The 27,615-nt window shown below is 45.3% G+C and overlaps 1 protein-coding gene across 4 annotated transcripts; it reads right to left on the bottom strand.

Annotated features, from left to right (window-relative positions):
- Positions 1 to 626: 626 nt before the first annotated feature.
- Positions 627 to 27,615, bottom strand: WDYHV1 (WDYHV motif containing 1). Of its 4 annotated transcripts, none has more exons than XR_003120798.1 (7): positions 27,491 to 27,615; positions 21,607 to 21,706; positions 19,608 to 19,658; positions 13,056 to 13,204; positions 12,323 to 12,447; positions 8,124 to 8,315; positions 627 to 670 (listed from the first exon to the last, which is right to left on the bottom strand). XR_003120798.1 is itself a non-coding variant. In XM_025394068.1 (7 exons), the coding sequence occupies exons 1-6, from the start codon at positions 27,495 to 27,497 to the stop codon at positions 11,456 to 11,458; spliced, it is 591 nt and encodes a 196-aa protein (XP_025249853.1). In that variant the 5' UTR covers positions 27,498 to 27,577; the 3' UTR covers positions 7,601 to 8,315; positions 11,434 to 11,455. The 4 variants fall into 4 exon arrangements, 3 of the variants coding, with proteins under 3 accessions (XP_025249853.1, XP_025249852.1, XP_025249854.1); XM_025394068.1 differs by lacking the exon at positions 627 to 670 and adding an exon at positions 11,434 to 11,538 and having other exon boundaries at positions 7,601 to 8,315; positions 27,415 to 27,577; XM_025394067.1 differs by lacking the exon at positions 627 to 670 and having other exon boundaries at positions 7,601 to 8,315; positions 27,415 to 27,615.

Below are 27,615 nucleotides of genomic sequence, written 5' to 3'. Positions count from 1 at the left end.
GCGGTGACAATTCCACAAAAACTGTGGGACACAAAGGGGGCAGTCTGCACAAAGACACAGAAGCTCACACCACAAATTCTTTTTCTTTTTTTTTTTTTTGAGATGGAGTCTCACTCTTGTCGCCCAGGCTGGAGTGCAGTGGTGCAATCTTGGCTCACTGCAACCTCCACCTCCCTGGTTCAAGCGATTCTCGTGCCTCAGCCTCCTGAGTAAGTGGGATTACAGGCATGCGCCACCATGCCTGGCTACTTTTTGTATTTTGGGGAGAGACGGGGTTTCACCATGTTGGCCAGGCTGGTCTTGAACTCCTGACCTCAAGTGATCTGCCCGTCCTTGGCCTTTCAAAGTGCTAGGATTACAGGTGTGAGCCATCGTACCCAGCCTGGAACACCACAAATTCTTATTTCTGACCCAGCTAAAAATATCCTGTTACATGCTTGAATGCGCACTGAATTATTTAGGGAGGACTAAACAGCCAAATCAAAACTCACCAAGAATTCTGTGACTTAAAAAATACACAAGTTTGTCTCCTATGAAAGAGTTCCACAATATAGTATTTAGGCAGGCATGCAACTTGGCTCCACAGAGTCACCAAGAATCCAGGTTGAAGGTGGCTACCAACTGCCTTTGATAAGTAGCTTCTGAGGTCACTCCAGTCACACCATTTCATCTGGTAAGAAAGCGGGCAAAGGTGTGAAGGAGTGGGCAGGAGTTTCACAGGTCATGTAAGTGGTACACACAGGTCCTCTTGTATCCAGCTGGTCACATGTCCACACCTGACTGCAAAGGAGACTGGGAAATGTAGTCCATGGCAGAGTAGCCACACATCAGTCACAAGGGACAGCAAGCTATGGCCCAAGGGCCAACTCTACCAGCTCTTGGTTTTGCAAAGTTGTTTTTTTTTGTTTTTTTGTTTGCCATATACAAACATATTTTTATGTGAAATTATATAAAATACAGAAAGAGGCACAATGAATGTATGCAGGATGGTGGTTACCCTGAGAGAGTAAGGGGGTAATCAGAAAGCAGCATGAAGCTTCTCAGGTGCTTTTTTTTTTCCTGAAATTGCATCCTGGCTCTACTACTTACTAGCTAGTAACTTGGTGAGCTATATGAAAACCTCTCCCTGCATCAGTTTCCTTATCTGTAAAATAGGGATAAAAATAGTACCGACTCCATTATGTCAGAAAATTGCCTGGCATACAATGACTTCCAGATAATACACAATGAACTCTATTAGTTATTTTCTCTAGACAGTTATATTCTTAAAACCAGGGTGATTATCAAAAAGGACATTAGATTTATCCATCACATTGTATATTTTTTAAAAGAACATGTTTATATATTAATTATAAATAAAAATTAATCTTGTAATATGAATATTAAGCAAAAGACAAGCACTGCTCTTTAGTGGTATGTGGATCTGAGCCTAAGATTAAGTTTTATTATAAAAATGTAAGTCTAGGCCGGGCGCGGTGGCTCAAGCTTGTAATCCCAGCAGTTTGGGAGGCCGAGACGGGCGGATCACAAGGTCAGGAGATCGAGACCATCCTGGCTAACACGGTGAAACCCTGTCTCTACTAAAAAAAAAAACAAAAAACTAGCCGGGCAAGGTGGCGGGCGCCTGTAGTCCCAGCTACTCGGGAGGCTGAGGCAGGAGAATGGCGTGAACCCAGGAGGCAGAGGTTGCAGTGAGCTGAGATCCGGCCACTGCACTCCAGCCTGGGCAACAGAGCGAGACTCTGTCTCAAAAAAAAAAAAAAGTAAGTCTAATTTTTTTAATAGTAAGCAACTCAAGCCTAGCAAAAATACTGCTTCTGTTGCTACTCAGTGAGAAAACATATTTATATATTTAAAAAGCTAAGCAATTTGTACAAGGACACCTAGACAGAAAAGTAAACTTAGAATGAGGTTTCTGATAATGAAGGTTATTGTTTTTCCCCTCTACAGACAGACTGGCAGAATATTCAAGCAGACAATGAACAGGGCACAGATGATAACAGAACCCTGACCCTCAGCTCAGCGGTGATCAGTTCGGAGAGATCAGGACGTGGTCAAAAATTGCAGGCTTCCCCATGTTGTTGTTGTTCCTACTTTCGGCTTGGAACCAGACAGAGAAAACCAAACATATTCCTCCAATCACTTAGGATGTCCAGCTTCTAGTTGGAAAAAGAAAACCACGTTTTTCCTTAACCTCCTAAGTTCATAGTTGGAGCAGAGTCTGTTGTGGAGGCTGTAAATCCAAGATTAGGGCTGAGCAGATTATGTTGTCTGGTGAGGACTTGGTCTCTGCTTTGAAGATGGCACTGATAGGCTCTGATGAGTGGAGGAGCACCAGGGCTCTTGTCTTGCGCAAATTGGATAAAATGACACAGACACAGTTGGAGTGGTTTTAAGGAGCAGTGAGTTTAATAGGCAAGAAAGAAGAGAGAAGGAAAAAGTTCCCCTGTACAGAGACAGAGGGAGGGTGGCTCCAAAGCCAAGAGAGAAGACCCAGGTTTTGCAAAGTTTTATTGGAGCTCAGCCACACCTATTCATTTACATATTGCCTGTGGCTGCTCTTTTCGGCTACAAAGGCAGAGTTGAGTAGTTGTGGCAGAGGCCTTAAGGCCTGCAAAGTCTAACATTTACTGTTTGGTCATTTGCAGAAAACATTTGCCAACCCCTGCTCTAGAAAAAGAAGAGAAGGGCCAGATGCAGTGGCTCATGACTGTAATCCCAGCACTTTGGGAGGCTGAGGTGGTGGGGGGATCACTTGAGGCCAGGAGTTTGAGACCAGCCTGGCAAACAGGGTGAACCTGTCTCTACTATAATAAAAACACACACAAAAATTAGCCAGGTGTGATAGTGCACACCTGTAATCTCAGCTACTCAAGAGGCTGAGGCCCGAGAATCGCTTGAACCTGGGAGGTGGAGGTTGCAGTGAGCTGAGATCGTGCCATTGCACTCCAGTCTGGGTGACAGAGTAAGACTCTGTCTCAAAAAAAAAAAAAAAAGAAAGAAAGAAAAAGAAAAAGATAACAAAACAAAACAAAACAAAACAATGGATTTGGTGGGACAACTAGCAGTCTACGGTTTCAAAATTCATCTTGGGGCCGGGCGCAGTGGCTCATGCCTATAATCCCAGCACTCTGGGAGGCTGAGGCAGGTGGATCACCTGAGGCCAGGAGTTCGAGACCAACCTAGCCAACATGGTGAACCCTGTCTCTATTAAAAATATAAAAATTAGCCAAGTGCGTTGGCGCACGCCTGTAATCCCAGCCACTGGGGAGACTGAGGCAGGAGAATTGCTTCAACCCGGGAGGCTGAGGTTACAATGAGCTGAGTCCACAACACTGCACTTCAACCTGGGCAACAGAGTGAGACTCTGTCTCAAAAAATAAAAAATTTTAAAAAACTTTAAAAATTCACTTGGAAATTCTTATGAAACAAAAACATTTATTGTAGCATTTTTTTTTTTTTTTTGGTCATACCAAGAAGCAAAAAAACAGCTTATAAAGGACTGTTAAATTATGGACCATATGTATCGCAGAATACAATGTAGCCTTTAAAAAGAATTTTCTCATTCTTGTTGATTTTCCAATCAATATGTACTGATTAGAAAACATTCAAATATATTAACTTTAAAAAGTAAAATGTATTTTTATTTGTTTAGTGAAGGGAAAAAAAGTAAAATACAGTACAATATGTTTAGGATGCTACCATTTATCGGGGGGGGGGGAAACAGAATTTAATGTATAATACATACCTCTATGTTTACACAGGCATAGAAAATTCCTGGAAAGAAGGATATAAAATAAACTGAAAAAGAGGTTGTTTCTGGGTGGGAACATCAGAAAATTGGAGGACAAAGCAGGCGGGAAGTTTACTTTTCACTTCTATACATTCTGAATTGGTACAATGTACATGGTACCATCTATTTTTTAATTAAAAATTAAATCAAGGAAAACACACAAAAAAGTTTGCATTTACTGTCATTGCTAATCAACTCCTCTTCTGAAAGACATACTTTTCTTAAAACTTCCAATAATATCTTCAATCAGGGATAGCCAGTTCTACTGAGCTGGGAACCATTTTATACTTTCATATTTGCTTCCCAACTCCTTGGTGTGTCAAGTTCTCAGAGATACCCTGCTTCTGTTGCTTTCATAGTCAACTGACAAATTCTGCTTTAGGCAGGGCACGGTGGCTCACGCCTGTAATCCCAGCACTTTGGAAGACCAAGGCAGGTGGATCACAAGGTCAGGAGATAGAGACCATCCTGGCTAACACAGTGAAACCCCGTCTCCACTAAAAAGACAAAAAAAAAAAAAAAAATTAGCTGGGCGTGGTGGTGGGTGCCTGTAGTCCCAGCTACTCAGGAGGCTGAGGCAGGAGAATGGCGTGAACCTGGGAGGCGGAGCTTGCAGTGAGCCAAGATCACGCCACTGCACTCCAGCCTGGGCAATAGAGTGAGACTCCGTCTCAAAAAAATTTTTTTTTTGCTTTAGTCAGCCAGGCGCTATGGTCCACACTTGTAATCTTAGCATTCTGGGAGGCCGAAGTGGGTGGATCACTTGAGGTCATGAGTTCGAGACCAGCCTGGCCAACATGGTAAAATCCCCTCTCTACTAAAAATACAAAAATTAGCCAGGTGTGGTGGCACATGCCTGTAATCCCAGAAACTCAGGAAGCAGAGGCAGGAGAGTTGCTTAAATCTGGGAGGTGGAAGTTGCAGCGAGTCAAGACTGTGCCACTGCACTCTAGTCTGGGCAACAGAGCAGGACTGCATCTCAAACAAAAACAAGCAAACAAACAAAATTCTACTTTAGTCCCCTGCTTTTCTTGAAATTTCCTCTTTCCAAACAGAAAATCCTCTCACACATGTTGAATACTAAGAGAAAGAAACATGACCTCAAAGAAAACTTGTCTTAGTTTGGGTTCAAAAACAAAAAGAAAAAAAGTTTAAACAGAAAAATTAAGCACAGACAGACACAAATAACAGTTCCTAAGCTTGATAAACAACTCTGAAGAAAAATCTCGTAAGAGAACCTATCTTTTGGCCGGGCGCGGTGGCTCAAGCCTGTAATCCCAGCACTTTGGGAGGCCCAGACGGGCGGATCACGAGGTTAGGAGATCAAGACCATCCTGGCTAACACGGTGAAACCCCGTCTCTACTAAAAAATACAAAAAAAACTAGCCGGGCGAGGTGGCAGGCACCTGTAGTCCCAGCTACTAGGGAGGCTGAGGCAGGAGAATGGCGTGAACCCGGGAGGTGGAGCTTGCAGTGAGCTGAGATCCGGTCACTGCACTCCAGCCTGGGCGACAGAGCGAGACTCCGCCTCAAAAAAAAAAAAAAGAAAACCTATCTTTCAGTTAAAAATAACAGAAATACAACTCACACAAGCTGAAGAGAAAAAGGAATCCACTGGCTCAGAGAACCAGGAAGTGCAGGCTGGACGCGGTGGCTCACACCTGTAATCTCAGCACTTTCGTAGGCCAAGGTGGGTGGATTGCTTGAGTCCCGGAGTTCAAGACCAGCCTGAGCAACGTGGCAAAACCCCATCTCTACTAAAAATATAAAAATTAGCCGGGCACTGTGGCACGCCTATAGTCCCAGCTACTCAGAAGGCTGAGGTGGGAGGATTGCTTGAGCCTCAGAGGTGGAAGTTGCAGTAAGCAGAGATCACATCAGTGCTCTCCAGCCTTGGTGACACAGCAAGACAGTCTCAAAAACAAAAAAGGGGGCTTGGTTGCAAGCACAGATCAATTTGAAACAGAGCAGGCAAGTCCCAAAGTAGGGCTGAGCCCATGAGACTTCTTGGCTTTGCCCAGGAAAGAATTCAAGGGCAAGCTGAAGGTGAAAGAAAACAGCTTAGGCCAGGCGCGGTGGCTCACGCCTGTAATTCCAGCACTTTGGGAGGACGAGGCAGGCGGATCACGAGGTCAGGAGATCGAGACCATCCTGGCTAACACGGTGAAACCTCGTCTCTACTAAAAAATACAAAAAATTCGCCAGACATTGTGGCAGGCATCTGTAGTCCCAGCTACTCGGGAGGCTGAGGCAGAAGTATGGCGTGAACCCGGGAGGCGGAGCTTGCAGTGAGCTGAGATCCGGCCACTGCACTCCAGCCCGGGCGACAGAGCCAGACTCCCTCTCAAAAAAAAAAAAAAAAAGAAAAAGAAAACAGCTTTATTGAAGCGCTAGTGTTAAACTCTGTGACCGCTCCTGCAGAGCAGCTTTACCCTGTAGGCAGAGAGGAGCAGCTCAGGGCGGTTTGGCAGTCACATTTATATCTACTTTTAATAACATGCAAATTTGGCCATGTGCGGTGGCTCATGCCTATAAATCCAGCACTTTGGGAGGCCGAGGCAGGCAGATCACCTGAGGTCAGGAGTTTGATACCAGCCTAGCTAGCATGGCAAAATCCCGTCTCTATTAAAAATACAAAAATTAGGTGGGCATGGTGGTACACGCCTGTAATTCCAGCTACTCGGGAGGCTGAGGCATGAGAATCGCTTGAACCTGGGAGACAGAGGTTGCAGTGAGCCGAGATCATGCCACTGCACTCCAGCCTGGGCGACAGAGTGAGACTTTGTCTCAGAATAAATAAGTAAATAAAAATAATATGCAGATTAAAGGGCAGTTTATGCAGAAATTTCTAGGGAAGGGGCCCAGGCGCAGTGACTCATGCCTGTAATCCCAGTACTTTGGGAGGCGAAGGCAGGCAGATCACCTGAGGTCAGGAGCTCAAGACCAGCCTGGCCAACATGGTGAAACCCCGTCTCTACTAAAATACAAAAATTAGTTGGGCGTGGTGGTGCACAGCTGTAATCCCAGCTGCTCAGGAGGCTGAGGCACGAGAATCACTTGAAACTGGGAGGCGGAGGTTACAGTGAGCCAAGATCGTGCCACTGCACTCCAGCCTGGGTGACAGAGCAAGACTCTGTCTCTAAATAAATAAATAAATGGTTACAGTTGTACCCTCCATAGCATAAGGCAGAGGAATTGCATTAAATCTCAGTTTCTCTTTTTTTTTTTTTCCTGAGATGGAGTCTTGCTCTGTCACCCAGGCTGGAGTGCAGTAACATGATCTCAGCTCACTGCAACTTCCACCTCCCAGGTTCAAGCAATTCTGCCTCAGTCTCCCAAGTAGCTGGGATTATAGGCGCCCACCACCACACCCAGCTAATTTTTGTATTTTTAGTACAGCCAAGGTTTCACCATGTTGGCCAAGCTGGTCTCAAACTCCTGACCTCATGATCCGCCTGCCTCAGTCTCCCAAAGTACTGAGATTACACGCATGAGCCACCATGCCCAGCTGACAGTTTCTTAATAAGTAGAAAGCTCATCTAAGAACAAAAGGTCAGATATCCTTGCTATAAGAAGTTGTTCATTTTTAAAGCAGAATCATGAAAACATGAGAGCTGATACTATATGCCAGTGTAATGCCAAATATCTTTCATTTGGAATGATACGATTAAAGCCACATGATCAAGATGTCTTCCAGAAGGCACATGTAATAAATATATTTTAAAGCCCTGGTTCTCATCTACAATTGAGGCATATTTAGGTATTTCAGATCATCAAGGGTGACACAAAAATCTTCAAAACAAAACAAATGTTAAATCAATTTTATTTAAAGCCATAAATAAATAAACCAAGTAACACTCAAATCTGAGAGGGCTGCAAACTTTTTAACAATACCATAGTCCAAAAAGACTAATACTTATTGCTGATTCAGCTCACAATATTACCCCTTTCCAAACAACAGCACATTGAAATGTTCAAGAAAACATTTTATGGGCACCTTTTATGGGCATTTGAGATTCAAAGAGCAATGGGCCATGGCCCTGCCCTCAAGGAGCTTACAATGTAGCTGGAGAGACAGAAAACATCCAGAACAGATATGAGGGGCTGGCTCTACCTCCACACCTCTATCTGAACAAAAACAATTACTGGCTTAAGTCCTCGTGTTTTAACAAATGAGCCACAGGAATATCTCAGCAAGTACACACTATATCAAGTTTCAATTTGACATGTCAAAACAAAAGTTTTTATGTTGTTCATTTATATTTGTATTCACTCAGATTTCCACTCAATCAAATTAAAAGAGAAAGACATAATTCCAAGCCAACTGTACCATAATGTTTGCTGTCCTCGATGAAGGGATAGCTTGTTCATGTCCTAGAATTTCTCCACAGTTCCACATCTTGAGGCCAAGTTTAGCCGTTTTTACTGCCAAACCGATGTGTAAATTCAGATAGTGTGTAGACAGCGCCCCATCCTACCTCGGGATCCATACTGATGAAATCGTTCAGGTTCATTTTGGAATCTAAAAAAAATATGAAAAAAAAATGTCCACTGAAAACACAATTTCGGTTTAACAGCAATAAAACAACGCAGAAGACCAAAAGTAGGTAAAATTAGTCAAATGGATAAGGGCTCAATGTCACCTCTGTGGTTTTCTTGCCTGGAATGTATAACTTCAATCCAATCATGACAAAACAAACACACCCAAACTGAGGGAAACAGAATGTCAGTGAAGAGGGGACGACACAGAGAGTCAGAGCTCCAGAGATCAGCAGAGGGGACCCCCTGGGTCTTTGGCTAAGTACTGATCTTCTCTTCTATGGAACGAAACTTCATGAGGCCAGGGAAAGCAGCACCAGGAAGGAGTGGGTCTAATAATCCCCAGAACTTCCACAGGGCTAGAAATAATTCACGCCACCACCAGCCAGAGTGGAGAGAACTCTTAAGACGTGGCATTCAGTGGCATCCTCAAAAGGGTCATGTCAGAGTAGGGGGGCTAAATTAGCCCTCGATGAAAGGCTGCTCTGAGCCAAGCACGGTGGCTCACACCTGTAATCCCAGCACTTTGGGAGGCCGAGGTGGGCAGATCATTTGAGGTCAGAAGTTAGAGAACAGCCTGGTCAACATGGTGAAACCCCATCTTTACTAAAAATACAAAAATTAGCTGGGTATGGTGGCATGCCTCTCTAATCCCAGCTACTTGGGAGGCTGAGACAGGAGAATTCCTTGAACCTGGGAGTTAGAGGGTGTAATGAGCCAAGATCATGCCACTTCACTCCAGCCTGGGCAACAAAGCAAGGCTTTGTCTCAAAAAAAAAAAAAAGAAAGAAAGCCTACTGTGAACCTTTACTCAAAAAGATTAAAAGCAGCCAGACTTGGTGGCTCACACTTATAATCTCAGCACTATGGGAAGCTGAGAAAGGTCGATCACTTAAGGTCACGAGTTCGAGACCAGCCTGGCCAATGTGGTGAAATCCCATCTCTACTAACAGTACAAAATTTAGCCGAGTGTAGTAGTGGGTGCCTATAATCTGAGCTACTTGGGAGGCTTAGGCAGGAGAATCACTTGAACGCAGGAGAATCGCTTGAACCCAGGAGGGAGAGGTTGTAGTGAGCCAAGATCACGCCACTGCACTCCAGCCTGGGCAACAGAGCGAGACTCTGTCTCAAAAAAAAAAAAGGAGTTAATCCTGGCCAGCATGGTGGCTCATGCCTGTAATCTCAGTATTTTGGGAGGCCAAGCTAGGAGCAATATACTGAGACCCTATCTTGATTAAAAAAAAAAAAAAAAAAGAGTAATTCCATAACCAAATCCAACATACCTAATAATGCATGTATCTAAAACATGCATTAATTTAATGTCGGTTTTCTTTTTTTTTTTTTGAGACAGAGTCTCCCTCTGTCACCCAGGCTAGAGTGCAGTGGTGCCATCTCGGCTCATTGCAACCTCCACCTCTCAGATTCAAGCGATTATCCTGCCTCAGCCTCCTGCGTAGCTGGAATTACAGGTGTGCACCACCACACCTGGCTAATTTTTAGTTAGTTAATATGGGCTGGACACAGTGGCTCACCCCTATAATCCCAGCAATTTGGGAGGCCAAGGCGGAAGGATCACCTGAGGCCAGGAGTTCAAGACCAGCCTGGCTCACATGGCAAAACCTCATGTCTACTAAAAACATAAAAACTAGCCAGATGAGGCTGGGCAGGGTAGCTCATGCCTGTAATCCCAACAGTTTGGGAGGCCAAGGCGGGCAGATCACAAGGTCAGGAGATGGAGACCATCCTGGCTAACATGGTGAAACCACGTCTCTACTAAAAATGCAACAAAAAAAAATTAGCTGGGTGGGGTGGCGGGTGCCTATAGTCCCAGCTACTCAGGAGCCTGAGGCAGGAGAATGGCATGAACCCGGGAGGTGGAGCTTGCAGTGAGCAGAGATCACACCACTGCACTCTGTTGCCTGGGCAACAGAGTGAGACTCCGGCTCAAAAAAATAAATAAATAAATAAATAAAACTAGCCAGGTGTGATGGTACATGCCTGTAATCCCAGCTAATCCGGAGGCTGAGGCATGAAAATTGCTTGAACTCAGGAGGTGGAGGTTGCAATGAGCTGGGATCGTGCCACTGCACTCCAGCCTGGGTGACAGAGTCAAGGGAGGGACGCAGGGAAGGAGGGAGGGAGGCAGGGAGGGAGGCAGGGAGGAAGGAAGGAAGAAAATTGGGCTGGCAGTGCTCACCTCAGCAGCCCATATAGTAATTGGGCTGGCAAAAGCCCAGCACAAAATAGCATCCAATGAGTAGTAGTCATCAAAACCAAAGGAATCGCCCCAGTCGGACCAAGGCTGACGAGGGGTTCACTAAATGCCTGCTATGCACTAGGCTCTGTCTTAGGTGCTCACATCTCGAGGGGAAACAGGTAGCTGCTAAAGGCACACTGTGCCCAGACAGGCCCTGTAGAGCAGGTTGCCAGAGATGCTAAGGTAGACCCCTCAAGCCCTCTCCTTACCAGGGAGCTTCCCCAGTTCTCACACTGAGGCCAGGAAGCAGCTCTGTACACCAATAAGCAATTCCAATATAACTTTTTTTAATTATGAGAGCTTTTCATAGGGAGCCTCAAACATCAGAGTTTGAACCCTCTCTTAGTCCCCTCCCCTCAAATATGCCAAATGTATTTTTTACTTTCTTCCTTGTTAAAGTATTTTTTTCTTTTTCTTTTCTTTTTGTTAGACGGAATCTCACTCTTGTCACTCAGGCTGGAGTGCAGCGGTATAATCTTGGTTCACTGCAACCTCCACATCCTGGTTCAAGTGATTCTCCTGTCTCAGTTTCCCAAGGAGCTGGGACTACAGGCATAAACCACCACGCCCGGCTAATTTTTGTATTTTTAGTGGAGACGGGGTTTCACCACATTGGTCAGGCTGGTCTCGAACTCCTGACCTCAGGTGATCCACCCACCTCAGCCTCCCAAAGTGCTGGGATTACAGGCATGAGCCACCACGCTCAGACCCTTGTTGAAGTACTAACACTACTGCCCTACTTTTCTGACATGCTGCAGAGCTCACAGAGTGCTTTCACACGGTCTGTGTTTTCTAGGTGTTGGGATGATCTCACCCCTAAGTGGGAATGTTGAGAATTATTTACAAACATAAATAATGCTTCAAACTCATATGAATGCCAAACAATAGTAACAGGGTGAAGGAACCTTTATCTTCTTAAATGTCAGGAAATTATCAACTGGACTGATACCTAAAAGCACATAAATGAGACAAATGGTACAATAAAACCTGCTAGCGCTCACCTCCCTCTAATGCAGATTTTATTATATAGCCAAAGTGACATTTCACACATCATAAGGATGCAATGGGGATTTCTTTCACCATAGCACAAAACCCTACCATGGCAAGGCGCTACTAGTCCCGCTGTTACATGACACAAGCATGCGAGTCTCCTGATGTTCAGTGTCCCCGCAGTAGCTACATCCAATAATCCAGCAGTTTGCAGGTGCTATGCTTCTGATCCTTAACACCCTTTGTCTCCCACAAGTTCTCATGCCTTCCAGTCCTATTCCCTGTGCCTTGATTTCTGAATCTAACACGCACACAGAAGTAGTATTTCCTATGACCTCCTTATTTATGGAGTTTTTTTTCTTTTCTTTTTTTTTTTTTTGAGACAGAGACTCACTCTGTCGCCCAGGCTGGAGTGCAGTGGCCCAATCTCAGCTTACTGCAAGCTCCGCCTCCCGGGTTCACACTATTCTCCTGCCTCAGCCTCCCGAGTAGCTGGGACTACAGGCGCCCACCACCTCACCCGGCTAATTTTTGTATTTTCAGTAAAGACAGGGTTTCACCATGTTAGCCAGGATGGTCTCGATCTCCTGACCTCGTATCCGCCTGCCTCGGCCTCCCAAAGTGCTGAGATTCATGCATGGAGTTTTATTCAAAGAATGACCTGACTTTTGTCCTCTGTTAAAGAAAAATGCTGATGTGTACATGATCAATCAGAATCCCTTTGAGAAGGCATCCTGGCTCACCTCCAGTCTCAATGCAGGGATACGGTGGCGGAGGCTCTCTCCAATTCCCACTCGAGTCTTTCATGTGAGATCGGTCAGAAGCAAAGTTCTTCAAATATGAATCTGCACGGATCACTCTAAATTTCCTGCAGACAAATCAATATACACTCACATTAGGGAGGTGTCATGTTTGAAATTCCAACCAAATTTTTATATGGACTCATTTCCTATGACATGTACAAAACTACTCATGCATTTCTGTATGGTTAGTAACACAGGCAACTTTACTATCTATTAGAGAAGCATAGGAAATGATCAACTAAAACCCGAAACAGAAAGACAAAGGCACAAAAACATGTCTGGTTGCCTTGATTTACTCAATTTGTGTATCAAGGGCAACGGGCATGATTTTCTGATGCTGCCTTCACAGCCCTCTCAATGGTGACACCAGGTATCCCCACAAACCCCCAAACAAAGAGGGTATAAGAAAAATCCCCAACCTGCTTGAAATTAAATGTGTGGGATCTCAACACACAAAATTTTAAAAGAATGCCAACCTTTTATATGATAGATAACTTTTAAAGTTTTAAAACATTTTGAATCTCCTGTGTTGCAAATACATCATTCTTAAACATCAACTCAATGGTGATGCCAGACGAGATCTTTACAAAACAACTGTCAAAGAAAAGAACCTCTGGGGAATCGTCAAAGTCTTACTTCAGAAAATAAGTAAATCCATGCTGAATGTCCTCACCTCCTAAACTGTGGGTGAATGTCATCATCAGACTTAAAGGCATCTTCTACATAAGTGTCAAAGGGGCAGGGAAATGGCAAGACAGTATCGAGATCATAAATGAAGCTCTGTCCTCCACTTGAAACATGAAGCAAAACAACATGGTAATCCTAGAAGTAAAAGTTGCTAAAGTTAACCAAGTTACTTCATAATGATGAAATCCCAGTATTCAGGCATACACATTATCACTAAAAAGGATATAAGACTGCTACAGCCCTCCTTATAATAGCAAAATAAAATAAAGCAAACACAACACCCTGAAAACATTAAATGTCCACAGATAGGGAAATGGTTAAATAAATAATGGAAATGTTCATAGTCATTAAATGCACATCCTCTCAACATCCTCTGAACCTGCAATTTTACCTCTAGGAAACTTTTTTGTTTGAGATGGAGTCTTACTCTGTCACCCAGGCTGGAGTGCAATGGCATGATCTCAGCTCACTGCAACCTCCACCTGCTGGGTTCAAGCAATTCTCCAGCCTCAGCCTCCTGAGTAGCTGGGATTATAAGTGAGCACCACCATATTCAGATAATTTTTTGTATTTTTAGTAGAGACGGGGTTTCATCATGCTGGCCAGGCTGGTCTTGAAACCCTGACCTCAGGTGATCCACCTGCCTCAGCCTCCAAAAGTGCTGGGATTATAGGCATGAGCCACTGCACCCAGCTCCACCTATTTTGTTTTTTTTTACTGAGACAGAGTCTTGCTCTATCACCCAGGCTGGAGTGCAGTGGCATGATCTCAGCTCACTGCAACCACCACCTCCTGGGTTCAAGCGATTCTCCTGCCTCAGCCACCTGAGTAGCTGGGACTACAGATGCCCGCCACCACGCCCATCTAATTTTTGTATTTTTAGTAGAGATGGTGATTCACCACGTTGGCCAGGCTGGTCTCCAACTTCTGGCCTCAAGTGATCCCCCCGCCTCAGCCTCCCAAAGTGCTGGAATTACAGGTGTGAGCCACTGTGCCGGCCCCACCTGCTATTTGTTAAAAGCTACCTGTATATAAAGACACATGTGCGCATTCAGAAGTACATTTGCATGCATGCGAATGCAGAGGAAAACGTCTGCAAGGATGTCCTCCAAACTAATAACAAAGCAGACTTCTGGGGGTCAGCCTGGAGAGGAGGAGGATTTTAATTTCTAGTTTGGAACCACTTTTGCAATTAAAAGAAAGGAAAAACTATTTTTTAGAAAAAGAAGTTAGCCAAGCCTTCATCTGTAGCCACTAAAGGTGAAAGAAAAAGACAGCTTTTCCCACACAGCTCTGTCACGGCGTGGATGTTAATTCTCACCCTCACTCTCAGACTCAAAGTACTGCCCAACACCGGCGATGAGCTGAAAGGGATTTCAGGGAGGTGATCAAGGGACATGAGCAATGTGGTGCTCTGAGTTCTTCCAAAGAAAAATGCTCTCATAGAGAACAGCACTGTGAAATCAACGCAACCTAGCAACATTAGTAATACCATCTTATATTTCCACAGTATTTCAGAGTTTAAAAGGCACTTACTTTCTCAAATATCATTCTATTTGAGCCTTGTATAAATCCTATGAGGTAGGAACAATACTTAAGACTAGGGATGTTGTGCCTTTAAAAGCCTTTAAAAGCCTGAGTGCTGCTCTAAGTCTATCTTAGCAAAAGAGAAAGAGATTAACAAATGAATGCCTATTCTCTGGACTCACCCAGATGTATCCTATCCTCCATGCCCCCAAACAGTCCACCATTGCCTCCCACTGGGCCTGCTCATGTCATTCCCCTCCATCTGCAGCAACCTTCTCTACCTCTTCCCACCACACAAGCTCCAGCTAAAGGTTTTCTTCCCATGAATCAATGTTTTATCTTCTCCCACCCCCTGCCAGAATCGCTGCCTCACTCAAATTCTGTTTCTCTCTTAACACCTTCTAATTCATATTACAGGTGTGTTTTGTTGTTGTTGTTTTGAGACAGAGTCTCTCTCTGTCACCCAGGCTGGAGTACAGTGGCACGATCCTGGCTCACTGCAACCTCCGCCTCCGGGGTTCGAGCGATTTTCCCACTTCAGCCTCCCAAGTAGCTGGGATTATAGGCACGTCGCCAAGCCCACCTAATTTTTGTATTTTTAGTAGAGATGGGGTTTCACCATGTTGACCAGGCTGGTCTCAAACTCCTGGCCTCAAGTGATCTGCCTGTCTCTGCCTCCCAAAGTGCTGGGATTATGGGTGTGAGCCACTGTGCCCATATCAGTTTTTTTGAACCGCACCCTCTCTATTCTATGTGAAAGACTATGCTGCTGAACTGCAGATGCAAAGATGAAAAAGATAAGTTCTCACCCTCAAGAAGTTCCCAGAGAAGTGAGTGGGAACCAGGTAAACTGCTGCAGGACATTGTAGAGAATAGAGAACATCAGAGGTGGAGAGCAACGCAGGCAGGAGCAGGTAAGCGCCTGGTTCCAATCTCAGCCCCTCCCCTCGGCAGCCTCAGTCTCCTCTTTTATAAAATGGAGATAACCAGAGTGACTAACTCAAGGGTGTCCAATCTTTTGGCTTCCCTGGGCCACATTGGAAGAACTGTCTTGGGCCACACATAAAATACGCTAATGATAGCTGATAAGCTAAAAAAAAAAAAAAAATCACAAAAAAATTTCATACTGTTTTAAGAAAGTTTACACATTTGTGTTGGGCTGCATTTAAAGCTGTCTTGGGCCACACGCAGCCTCCAGGCTGCAGGTTAGACAAGCTTGGTCTACCTCACAGTGCTCCTAGAAGCCTTAGTGTGTAAATGGTCAACCCTTTTAAAAGACAACCAAAGGCTAAGCATGGTGGCTCACGCCTACAATCCCAGCACTTTGGGAGGCCAAGGCAGGTGGATCACATGAGGTCAGGAGTTCGAGACCAGCCTAGCCAACATGGTGAAACCCCGTCTCTACTAAAAATACAAAAATGAGCCGGGCGTGGTGGTGTGCACCTGTAGCCCCAGCTACTCGGGAGGCTGAGGCACAAGAATCGCTTGAACCCAGGAGACGGAGGTTGCACTGAGCTGAGATCATGCCACTGCACTCCACCCTGGGTAACAGAGCAAGACTCTGTCTCAAAAACAAATAAATAAATAAAAATACAAAATTAAAGCCAACCAAGAAAGGAAGAGGACAGGAGCCCAATGGCCAAGGAGAGTTTCACAGAGGAAAGGACCCCATTGCAGAATCTTGCCTGATGGGGACAGCTTTCCAGAAAGAACGTACAACTTGTGAAAAGGCATAAACAGTGACTATTTACAACTTTCTGGTAAGCTCAGGTCCACATTCCTATACACTAGGCAGCTGAGGGACTGCAAAGGAAAAGCATTGGCCCAAAATTGCCTTCACGGCACAGATGAGGAGCCAAGGAATGCAGGCTTGAGCAGCAGCCTCACTCTCTGAGTTGGTTCAGTGTCTGCCCAGTGGCCAGGAAAAGACTGACTGTGCTAGAAGCAGGGATGTCACCTACAGATGCCACCATCTGCTCCATGTCATCTGGTCTAAGATAGAAGCACCATAGGCATATTTTCTTTTAACTTTTTGTTTTGAAATTGTTATAGGAGGACGGGCGCAGTGGCTCATGCCTGTAATCCCAGCACTTTGGGAGGCCGAGGTGGGCAGATCACTTGAGGTCAGGAGTTCAGAGACCAGCCTGGCCAACATGGCGAAACTCCATCTCTACTAAAAATAAAAAAGTTAGCCAGGTATGGTGGCACATGCCTATAATTCCAGTGACTCGGGAGGCTGAGGCAGGGGAATTGCTTAAATCTTGGGGGGCAGAGGTTGCAGTGAGCCGAGATCACACCACTGCACTCCAGCCTGGGTGACAGAGACTCCACCTCAAAAAAATAAATACATAAATAAAATTTTAAAAAAGAAAGTAATTATAGAAACGATTTTTTTTTAGATGAAGTCTCACTGTATCACCCAGGATGGAGTGCAGTGGTGCAATCTCAGCCCACTGTAACCTCTGCCTCCCAGGTTCAAGCAATTCTCCTGCCTCGGGCACCCAAGTAGCTGGCACTACAAGCACCCGCCACCACACGTGGCTGATTTTTGTATTTTTAATAGAGACGGGGTTTCACCATGTTGATCAGGCTGGTCTCGAACTTCTGACTTCAGTTGATCTGCCTGTCTCTGCCTCCCAAAGTGCTGGGATTATAGGTGTAAGCCACCACGCCTGACCTGAAATTATTATAGGAATGATTTTAAATGGCTAAGGTGGTAGATATATTTGTGATGTCATAGACTTTTATCCATTTAGCATAGGAAGGGACTTTGGCAATATTTAGTCTGGGTACACATTAGAATTATCCAGAGACTGTGTTAACAATGTAGTTTTCTGATTTAGTAAATCTAGAAAGGGGTTCACGATTTAGTGTTCTTGAACTGTACTCACTACTACTCACTGGTGTCTCTACTCACTCAGCGAGGCCTACCCATGCCCTACAACAGGACAGCAGCGAAATAAAGAAAAACCTGCCAGAGGGTGTGGGGAGACTTCCTGCAACAGGATTCCCTACCTTGAGCTGCTATGAGATGTGTAAGGCGGACATGGCTACAGGTCCTTCCCCTCCAAGTTTCCCTAGGATGGGGAGTGAGACCACCACTCAAAATCAGCTAAGCTGTTCAGCAACAAGGATGACTTCTCGTGCACACAGACCGTCTGTAACGGGTTTGGTACCACTGCTAACAGTAACTGCCAACACTTCCTGAGTACCAGTAGCAGACACCAGGAAGATGCTTCCTGTGCATTATCTCATTTAAGCCTCACGACCCCACTGACCAGGGGCAGACATTGAAGAGAGAGGGTAAATAACCTATCCGGATCCCACAGTTGACCAATGAGAGGCCTTGGACTTAAACCCAGTATGCCTGACTCCAGAGCCCATGCTCCTAACCCCAGAGCTGAGGGGCTTGGGCTTTCATGTAAGAGCAGCTTTCACGCAAGATCACCTGCTGGCAACGGAACTGAGAACGTCAGCTCTGTGAGGCCAGGGGTTTTCATCTGTTTTTAGCCCGGCATATAAAACACACTCAATATATACATGTTAAATAAATGAGTGAAGCCAATCAAATGATACATAATTTTAAATAAATACCCAGAAACTAGGAGTTCGTTACATTTCATCAGTGTTGTTTTACTTTCACTTTGTTTTCGTGTTTATTAGCATAAAAACTCCATTTTTTTTTTTTTCTTTTTTTAGAGATGGAGTTTCATTCTTTTTGCCCAGGCTGGAGAGCAATGGCGCGACCTCGGCTCACTGCAACCTCTGACTCCCAGGTTCAAGCGATTCTCCTGCCTCAGCCTCCTGAGTAGCTGGAATTACAGGCACACACCATCACACCCAGCTAATTTTCGTATTTTTAGTAGAGACAGGGTTTTACCATGTTAACCAGGCTGGTCTCGAACTCCTGACCTCAGGTGATCCACCCACCTCGGCCTCCCAAAGTTCTGGGATTATAGGCATGAGCCACCATGCCCAACCCTGGCCTCCATTCTTTAGGGGAACGGGTTAAGGTGACATGTAGATGTGTACTAAAAAGGACCCAGGTCTGAGACCCAGTTCTGCCACTGACCATGCGACTCTGAGCTACTCACTTTGCTCTTCTGTGTTTATTTCTTCCCTGAAAAATAAAGGGGCGGGAGTAGATCTGTATTTTTCAAATGCCAGTCATGTTCACCTGGGAGTTCATCAAGAACACGAACTCCTGAACTCCTCTCTAGATTTACTAAATCAGAAAACTACATTATTTATTTATTTATTGAGACAGGGTCTCTCTCAGTCACCCAAGCTGGAGTGCAGTGGCGCAATCTCAGCTCACTGCAGCCTCCACCTCCTGGGTTCAAGCAATTCTCCTGCCTCAACCTGCCAAGTAGCTGGGACTACAGGTGCGTGCCACCACGCTCAGCTAATCTTTGTATTTTTTTTAGTAGAGACGGAGCTTTGCCATGTTGGCCAGAATGGTCTCGAACTCCTGGCCTCAAGTGATCCACCTGCCTCAGCCTCTCAAAGTGCTGGGATTACAGGGTGTGAACCACTGCGCCCAGCCTAATATTTGTATTTTTATTAGAGATGGGGTTTCGCCATGTTGGCCAGGCTGGTCTTGAACTCCTGGCCTCAAGTGATCCGTCTGCCTTGGCCTCCCAAACTGCTGAGATTACAGGCATGAGCCACCGCGCCCAGCCAAAAACTACATTATTAACAGTCTCCAGATAATTCTAATGTGTAGCCAAAGTTCCTTCCTGTGCTAAATGGTAAGAGTCTAGGAGATCACAAATATATCCACCATTTAAAATCATTCCTATAACAATTTCAAAACAAAAAGTTAAAAGAATATATGCCTATAGTGTTTCTACCTTAGACCAAATAACATCTATTCTCAAAAGGTCAATTTATTAATAATTATCACAGCCTTTATCTACTGCTTAGGTCACTTATGCTTTACCAAAACATACAGAACACTAAGGGGTTACAAGTCACAATGCATCAATACTCTCTGTATTAACTGTCTTACCCAGATCACAGGTCCATCTCCAGGTCTCGCCTGTTGTTTCCAGATAGGTATCTACAAAACACAATACATTTCATAAGCCACGCCTTCAGTTAAACCACTACTAAATTATTTTCCCTTTTTATTTTTGAGACGGGATTTTTTTTTTTTTTTGGAGACAGAGTCTTGCTCTGTCGCCCAGGCTGGAGTACAGTGGCACAATCTGGGCTTACTGCAACCTTTGCCTCCTGGGTTCAAGAGATTCTTCTGCCTCAGTTTCCCAAATAACTGGGATTACAGGTGTGTCCCACCACAGCCGGCTAATTTTTTATATATTTTTTTGATAGACACAGGGTTTCACCACGTTGGCCAGGCTGGTCTCGAACTCCTGATCTCAAGTGATCTGTCCGCCTCGGCCTCCCAAAGTGCTGGGATTACAGGCGTGAGCCACCGCGCCCAGACAAGATGGGATCTTGCGCTGCTGCCCTGGCTGGAGTGCAATGGCTACTCACAGGTGCCATCATAGTACACTGCAGCCTTGAACTCTTGGCTTCAAGTGATCTGCCCACCTCAGCCGCCTCACAAGTAGCTGGGACTACAGGCACATGTCACTGTACCTGGCTACTACTAAATTCTTTAAAGCAATACATACATGAGAAATAAAATATTTTTAAGCATGCAAAAATCAAGGTGAAAGAATGAGTGAAGAGGAAGAAATCTAAATCCTTCTAAGTATCCCCAAGAATGAAAGCTCTCAAGAGCACAAGTTATTGTATGATGGTCTTCGGAGAGTGAAAAGGGATCTGAACTAGGAATCAGAAGTCCTTGCAGGTATCAAGTCTTGCTTTCCCATTTAATTATTCATAGGGCCACCCTAAGTCTTAATTTTCTCATCTATAAAATGAAGAAAGTTGTCCAAACCTTGCCTGCCTTCACAGGGCTTCCATTGGGATCAAATGAGATGATGCCTGCAAACGTGTTTTACAAAATACGAAGGGCTTCCTTTTTCTAATTCCTCATATAAGTTGACTGTAGTTCTATTTAAACTCCAGAGACAAATCCTTACTTTAAAACTGAGAGTATGCATATCTAAGCACTTTTTTTAAAGTCTACATCTTCCATCTTGAATTTAAAAAAAGAAAAAAAAAATGGCCAGGCACAGTGGCTCACGCCTGTAATCCCAGCACTTTGGGAGGCCAAGGCAGGCAGGTCACCTGAGGTCAGGAGTCGGAGACCAGACTGGCCAACGTGGAGAAAGCCTGTCTCTACTGAAAATACAAAATTAGCCGGGCATGGTGGTGGGCACCTGCAGTCCCAGCTACTCGGGAGCCTGAGGCACAAGAATCCCTTGAACCTGGTAGACAGAGGTTGCAGTGAGCCGAGATCGTGCCATTGTGCTGTAGCCTGGGCGATAGAACGAGACTCCATATCAAAAAAGAAAATAAAAGACAAACAACAACAACAACAAAAAAACCAGGTCTACATTAATGCCTAAAGAAAAGACTTAATCTGTGTCGACCATCACAAATTTCTTTACCTAAAATAAGGGACTAAGCTGGGCATGGTGGCTCACGCCTGTACTCCCAGCACTTTGTGGGAACAAGGCGGAAGGATCACTTGAGGCCTGGAGTTCGAGACCAGCCTGGCCAACATAGCAAAACCCTAGCTCTACTAAAAAATACAAAAATTAGCCGGGTGTGGTGGCACATGCCTGTAGTCCCAGCTACTCGGGAAGCTGAGGAAGGAGATGAACCCGGGAGGTGGAGGTTGCAGTAAGCCAAGAATTGCATCACTGCACTCCAGCCTGGGCAACAGAAGGGACTCAACTCATCTAACTCAATCATGCCTTGTAAGGAAAAAAATCTCATTCAAAAGAAAACTTTTAAATGTTGCTGTATTTTATAAAGCACACTTCAGAAGAGTACTACACCCATGCTATATTTTGCTTCTTTTTTAAAATTTAATTTAGCTTCTAACGTCATGTTAAATCTCGTTTTCTTCCTGCACTCACTCACCAACTTACCATCTTCCTCTCATTAGATATGAAGACAGCATAACATTCTTGTAAAGGATACTGGTCATGGTTTTTTATGTATTCACAGAGCTTCCAAATATTTTCTTCACTGAAATAAAATAATTGTTTAATCAAGATTAGAGAACATCTATGTGTCTTTTAAATTTGAACAAATACTGATGATGGCATCAAAAAGTGGGAAAAGACCTTAAACACCATGCTATCCAACAACTAGCTAACGTTTGAATCTCCTCTAAAACATCCCAACAAGCTGGTATTCAACCTATACTGTGTGTAAACCCCTCTCCACATAGAGGTGATTACCTTCCCCAGCAGTGCTTGTACATGGAGGCATTTTATAACTGATAAAATGTCAATATTCTATGAGTTTTGGGCCCAGCAACTTGAGATACTTGATCACTTGAGGTCAGGAGTTCAAGACCAGCCTGGCCAACATGGTGAAATACCATCTCTATTAAAAATACAAAACTTAATTTTATTAGCTGTCTCTAATAAAAATACAAAAAACACCAAACTTACAGGCATAGTGGTGCACGCCTGTAATCCCAGCTACTCTGGAGGCTCAGCCGGCAGAATCACTTGAATCCGGGAGGCAGAGGTTGCAGTGAGCCGAGATTGAGCCACCGCACCCCAGCCTGGGCAACAGAGTAAGACTCCATCTCAAAAAAAAAAAAAAAAAGGAAAAAAAGACATGCACACAGCCAACAAGTATATGAAGAAATGCTCAACAGCACTAGTCATTAGAGAAATGCAAATCAAAACCACAATGAAATACCATCTCACTCCAGTCAGAATGGCTATTATTAAAGTCAGGCCAGGTGCAGTAGCTCACATCTGTAATCCCAACAGTTCCGGAGGCCAAGGCAGGAAGATTGCTTCAGCCCAAGAGTTCAAGACCAGCCTGGGCAACATGGCACAACCCCACTCTACAAAAAACATAAAAATTAGCTGGGCATGGTGGTGCACACCTGTAGCCCCAGTCACTTGGGAGACTGAAGTGGGAGGATTGACACCAGGTCAAGGTTGCAGTGGGCCATGATGGCACCTCTGCACTCCAGCCTGGGAGACAGAGTGAGATTCTGTGTCAAAAAAAAATGAATAAATAGGCCGGGCACGGTGGCTCACGCCTGTAATCCCAGCACTTTGGGAAGCCGAGGCAGGCAGACCACGAGGTCAAGAGATGGAGATCATCTTGGCCAATGTGGTGAAATCCCGTCTCTACTAAAAATACAAAAATTCGCTGGGTGTGGTGGTGCGTGCCTGTAGTCCCAGCTACTCAGGAGGCTGAGGTAGAACCGCTTGAACCCTGGAGGCGGAGGTTGCAGTGAGCTGAGATTGCACCACTGCACTCCAGCCTGACTACAAAGTGAGAATCTGTCTCAAAAAAAAAAGAATAAATAAAAATAAACAAATAAAAATAATTTAAGAAGTCAAAAAAGCCTCCCAGCTACTCAGGAGGCTGAGGTGAGAGGATCACTTAAGCCCAGGAAGGTGAGGCTGCAGTGAGCCATGATCATGCCACTGCACTGCAAGCCTAGGTGACAAAGTGAGATCCTGTCTTTAAAAAAAAAAAAAAGGCAAAAAATAACAGATGCTGGCAAGGTGGTGGAGGAAAGGGGATGCTTATACACTCCTGGTGGGAATGTAAATTAGTTCAGCCACTGTGGAAAGCAGTTTGGAAATGTAGCAAAGAACTCGAAACAGAACAACCATGTGACCTAGCAATCCCACTACTGGGTATATACCCAAAGGAATAGAAATCCTTCTACCATAAAGACACATGCACACATATGTTCATCACAGCACTATTCATGATAGCAAAGATACAGAATCAACCTAGGTACCTATCAATGGTGAACTGGATCAAGAAAATGTGGTATATATCATCCACCGTGGAATACTACACAGCAATGACAAAGAACCAAAATCATGTCATTTGCAGCAACATGGATGGAGCTGGAGACCAATATCCCAAGTGAATTAACGCAGGAACAGAAAAGCAAACACCGAATGTTCTTGCTTATAAGTGGGAGCTAAACTTGAGTACACATGGACACAAAGAAGGAAACAGTAGACATGGGGCCTACTTGAGGGTACAGGGTGACAGGAGGGTAAGGATCAAAAACCATCTAACTGGTAGTATGCTCACTATCTGGGTGACAAAATAATTTGTACACCAAACCCCCAAGACATACACTTCACCCATGTAACAAACCTGCACATGTAACCCCAAATCTAAAATAAAAGCTGGAAGGGGAAAAAAAAAGATTTTTATTACATCAAAACTCAAACAAAATATGTGATTGGATAATATCTGAAATGTTCTTTAGACTCTAAACAAAAGCATAAATGATTAAAAAAAAAAAAGAGCTGTGGATCATTACATCAAAACTCAAACAAGGGCCGGGCGCGGTGGCTCAAGCCTGTAATCCTAGCACTTTGGGAGGCCGAGATGGGTGGATCACAAGATCAGGAGATCGAGACCATCCTGGCTAACACAGTGAAACCCCGTCTCTACTAAAAAATACAAAAAACTAGCCAGGCGAGGTAGTGGGCGCCTGTAGTCCCAGCTACTCAGGAGGCTGAGGCAGGAGAATGGCATGAACCTGGGAGGCGGAACTTGCAGTGAGCGAGATCCGGCCACTGCACTCCAGCCTGGGAGACAGAGCGAGACTCCGTCTCAAAAAAAAAAAAAAAACTCAAACAAAATGTGATTAGACAGTATCTGAAATGTTCTTTAGACTCTAAACAAAAGCATAAATGACTCAAAAAAAAAAAAAAGAAAAAAAGAGCTGTGGATCATTACATCAAAATCCAAACAAAATATGTGATTGGATAATACCTGAAATGTTCTTTAGACTCTAAACAAAGCATAAGTGACTCAAAAAAGGGAGAGAGGGAGGAAGGAAGGGCGGGTGGGCGGGCGTGCTGTGGATTTGCCCCAAGCTGTCAGCTGATCATCTTGGTAGCAGAAAGGTTGGGATGCTGCAGGGGTTCCCAGAGATGAGCTGAGGTCACAGATGCATGCAGATGGCGGGGATCCCTAGCACAAAGCAGGCACTCTACAATTGTTTGAAAAACACAAAACAAGTCAGAATCAGAAATGCTCTGCCGACGACACAGTCCCAAACAAATACCAACTGCCACTATTATCATTAAGCAGGGTCTTGAAGCATAAGTAACATCTGGAAGCTAACATGACAGAAGCTAACAGAAGTAGACAAGAGGCACTCATTTCAAGTTTAAAAACCTGCAGGATGGCCAGGCATGGTGACTCACGCCTGTAATCCCAGAACATTGGGAGGCCGAGGCGGGTGGATCACCTGAGGTCGGGAGTTTGAGACCAGCCCGGCCACTGTGGTGAAACCTCATCTCTACTAAAAATACAAAAATAAGCCGGGCATGGTGGTGGGTGCCTGTAGTCCCAGCTACTCGGGAGGCTGAGGCAGGAGAATGGCTTGAGCCTGGAAGGCAGAGGTTGCAGTGAGCCGAGATGGCACCACTGCACTCCAACCTGGGTGATAGACTGAGACTCTGTCTCAAAAATAAAAAAAACCCACAAAGCTGCAGGAGCCAAAGTAGTGCAGTGTCCCCACCTGACATGTTCAGACAGGGTAGAGCACTGATTCTCAGCAAGAGGCGATTTTGCCCCCCACGCCCTACAGGACACTTAGCAATGTCTGGAGACATTTTTGGTTGTCACAACTAGAGCTAGGGTGCTAACAGCATCTAGTGGGTAGAGGCCAGGGATGCTGCTACATGTCCTGCAATACACAGGACAGCCCCCATAGCAAAGAATTATCATGCTCAAAATGTCACTCGAACCTAGGCGGAGAAATCCTGTGGTAGAGTGGTCATCTCTTACCATTCTTCTACAAGACTGCTCTAACTCCGATACTCCAATTGTACCAGTCTCCTCACTGTTCCTATCATACAGCACAATTCCTTCTCAGAGCCTTTGTACCCGCTGTTCTCCCTGCTTAAATGACCATCCTCCAATAGTTGCAAAGCTCTCACCCTCTCTTTTCAGATCTCTGTCCAAATATCACCTTATCAACAATGTCTTCTCAAAATATCCTAATAGAAAATAAGCCACCATCCTTTATCTTATTTTTCTCACAGCACTTAACACCACCCAAACATGGTTTACTTGTTTTTGTCTGCCTTTTTTTTTTGAGATGGAGTCTCGCTCTGTTTCCCAGGCTGGAGTGCAGTGGCATCGGCTCACAGGAATCTCCTCCTCCCGGGTTCAAGCAATTCTCCTGCCTCAGCTTCCTGAGTAGCTGGGATTACAGGCGTGTGCCACCACACCTGGCTAATTTTTGTATTTTTAGTAGAGGCAGGCTTTCTGCATGTTGGCCAGCCTGGTCTCAAACTCCTGGCCTCAAGTGATCCGCCCACCTCAGCCTCCCAAAGTGCCGGAATTACAGGCGTGAGCCATCGCACCGGACCTTATCTGCTTTTCCCTCATCAAAATACAAGAACCAAGGGATCCATGAGTGAATTTGTCGATCTTGTTCAGTGCTGTATCTCCAGTGCCCAGAAGTGTGCCACATACTCCAAGTGCCTAATACACATTTATTGAATGAATGAATAAAACAATGGACATTAGGGAGGAGAACTAATGGGATTTAGAAGAGGCAGGACAGAAAAAGAGTGCAGCAGTTAAGATGCACGAACTTCAAAATCACGAAGATGTTCCAGTTTCAGCACCACCACTTGCTAGATGTGTGATTTGGGGGCACACAACAGCCTCTCTGTGGCTCACTCTTTTTATTAGTAAAATGAGGATAACGATAGTAAAAGCAGCTACTCATGGACATCGATGGAAGCACCTGCCACTGAGCCTGACATGCAATCAGGGCCGAACAAATGTTCGGTGGCATTGGTTTAGTGACAAGCAGAAGGGGGAAGGGTAGTTTTAGATAGCACTGAGGGTACCTGTGCAAGGACTAGAAGCTGGGGAAGAAACCATTACTCAGGAAAGAGTAGGCATGGGAATGAAAAAGGACCAAGGCAGGGGCGGTGCTTCAGCTGCAGAGGTGGCCTAGGACAGGGGTGCAGAGCATGGACTCCGGGGCCAGACTCTGCCTGTAAATCCCCACTCCTTCATTCACAAGCGATGTGGCCCTGCGCAAATTACTTGCAGCCCTCTGTGCTTCAGTGCTCTCATCTTTAAACTGGGGATAACAATACCTACCTCTTAGGGTATTGTGATACTCAGTGATTTAGTTTACCTAAACCACCCAGAACAACGCGTGGCATATAGCAAGTGCTGTGTGAATGTAACCATTATTATAATGACAACATGGTTAAGATCATGGTTTCTGGTGCCAGAGAGCCCGAACTGGATTCCTGGCTGCTATTAGCTGGGTGACCTTGGGAAGTTATCCCAAACTCTCTGTGCTTCCATTCTCTTCCAAAATTAAAATGACCTTCGCCTCAGTCTGAAACCCCACATGCTTCAGCAGAGTAACTTCCAAAGGTTTTCAGAGCTCCACCCTTCCTAGCCCCGAAGCAGAGATCTGCTGAGCAAATCCAACCGACAAGCGCCAGGCACAGGTAATGCACTATCGACCCTAGGATTCCGGACGAATTCCCAACCCCATCCAACAGCCCACGCTCTACTCAAGAGACAAGAGCTGCCATTCCCGCTCCCTACTCCCGCAGAACTGTAGAACCCGCCGGTAGAGGCCGGGAGCGCCCCCGAGCAGGGGCCGGGAAGAGGCGGGGCCTGGTTGCAACTCGCGGCCCGGGAGCCTGGGAGACCCAGAGGCTGCGCCCGCGCCCCCTCACCAGTAGCAGCTGCTGTAGACACAGGCGTCCCGCGGGGGACTGGCCGGCTGGTAGTGAACGGCAGTGGGGCCATTACCCTCCATGGCCAGCTAGCTCGGCCAGCGCCGACGCCGGAGGAAGACCGACTGGACCAGACGTAGGAAAGGGCGGGCGTGTAGCGGCCCGCGCGGGCTCTCAGGGCGGGGTGGGAGGAGCCCGGGG

Source organism: Theropithecus gelada, chromosome 8 (assembly GCF_003255815.1).
Source record: "Theropithecus gelada isolate Dixy chromosome 8, Tgel_1.0, whole genome shotgun sequence".
Classification (NCBI taxonomy): Eukaryota; Metazoa; Chordata; class Mammalia; order Primates; family Cercopithecidae; genus Theropithecus; species Theropithecus gelada.
Note: the sequence above shows the minus strand (reverse complement) of the source record. Positions and strands in the feature narration are given on the sequence as shown.

What these genes read in the sequence shown, in the direction of transcription:
- WDYHV1 (XM_025394067.1), bottom strand. Translation starts at nt 27,497, where the DNA reads ATGGAGGGTAATGGCCCCACTGCCGTTCACTACCAGCCGGCCAGTCCC. An exon ending in GTCTACAGCAGCTGCTACTG is followed by an intron (nt 21,707 to 27,414) that starts GTGAGGGGGCGC and finishes ATTTTATTTCAG; the next exon opens with TGAAGAAAATATTTGGAAGC. An exon ending in GAGATGGACCTGTGATCTGG is followed by an intron (nt 13,205 to 19,607) that starts GTAAGACAGTTA and finishes TTTTACTTCTAG; the next exon opens with GATTACCATGTTGTTTTGCT.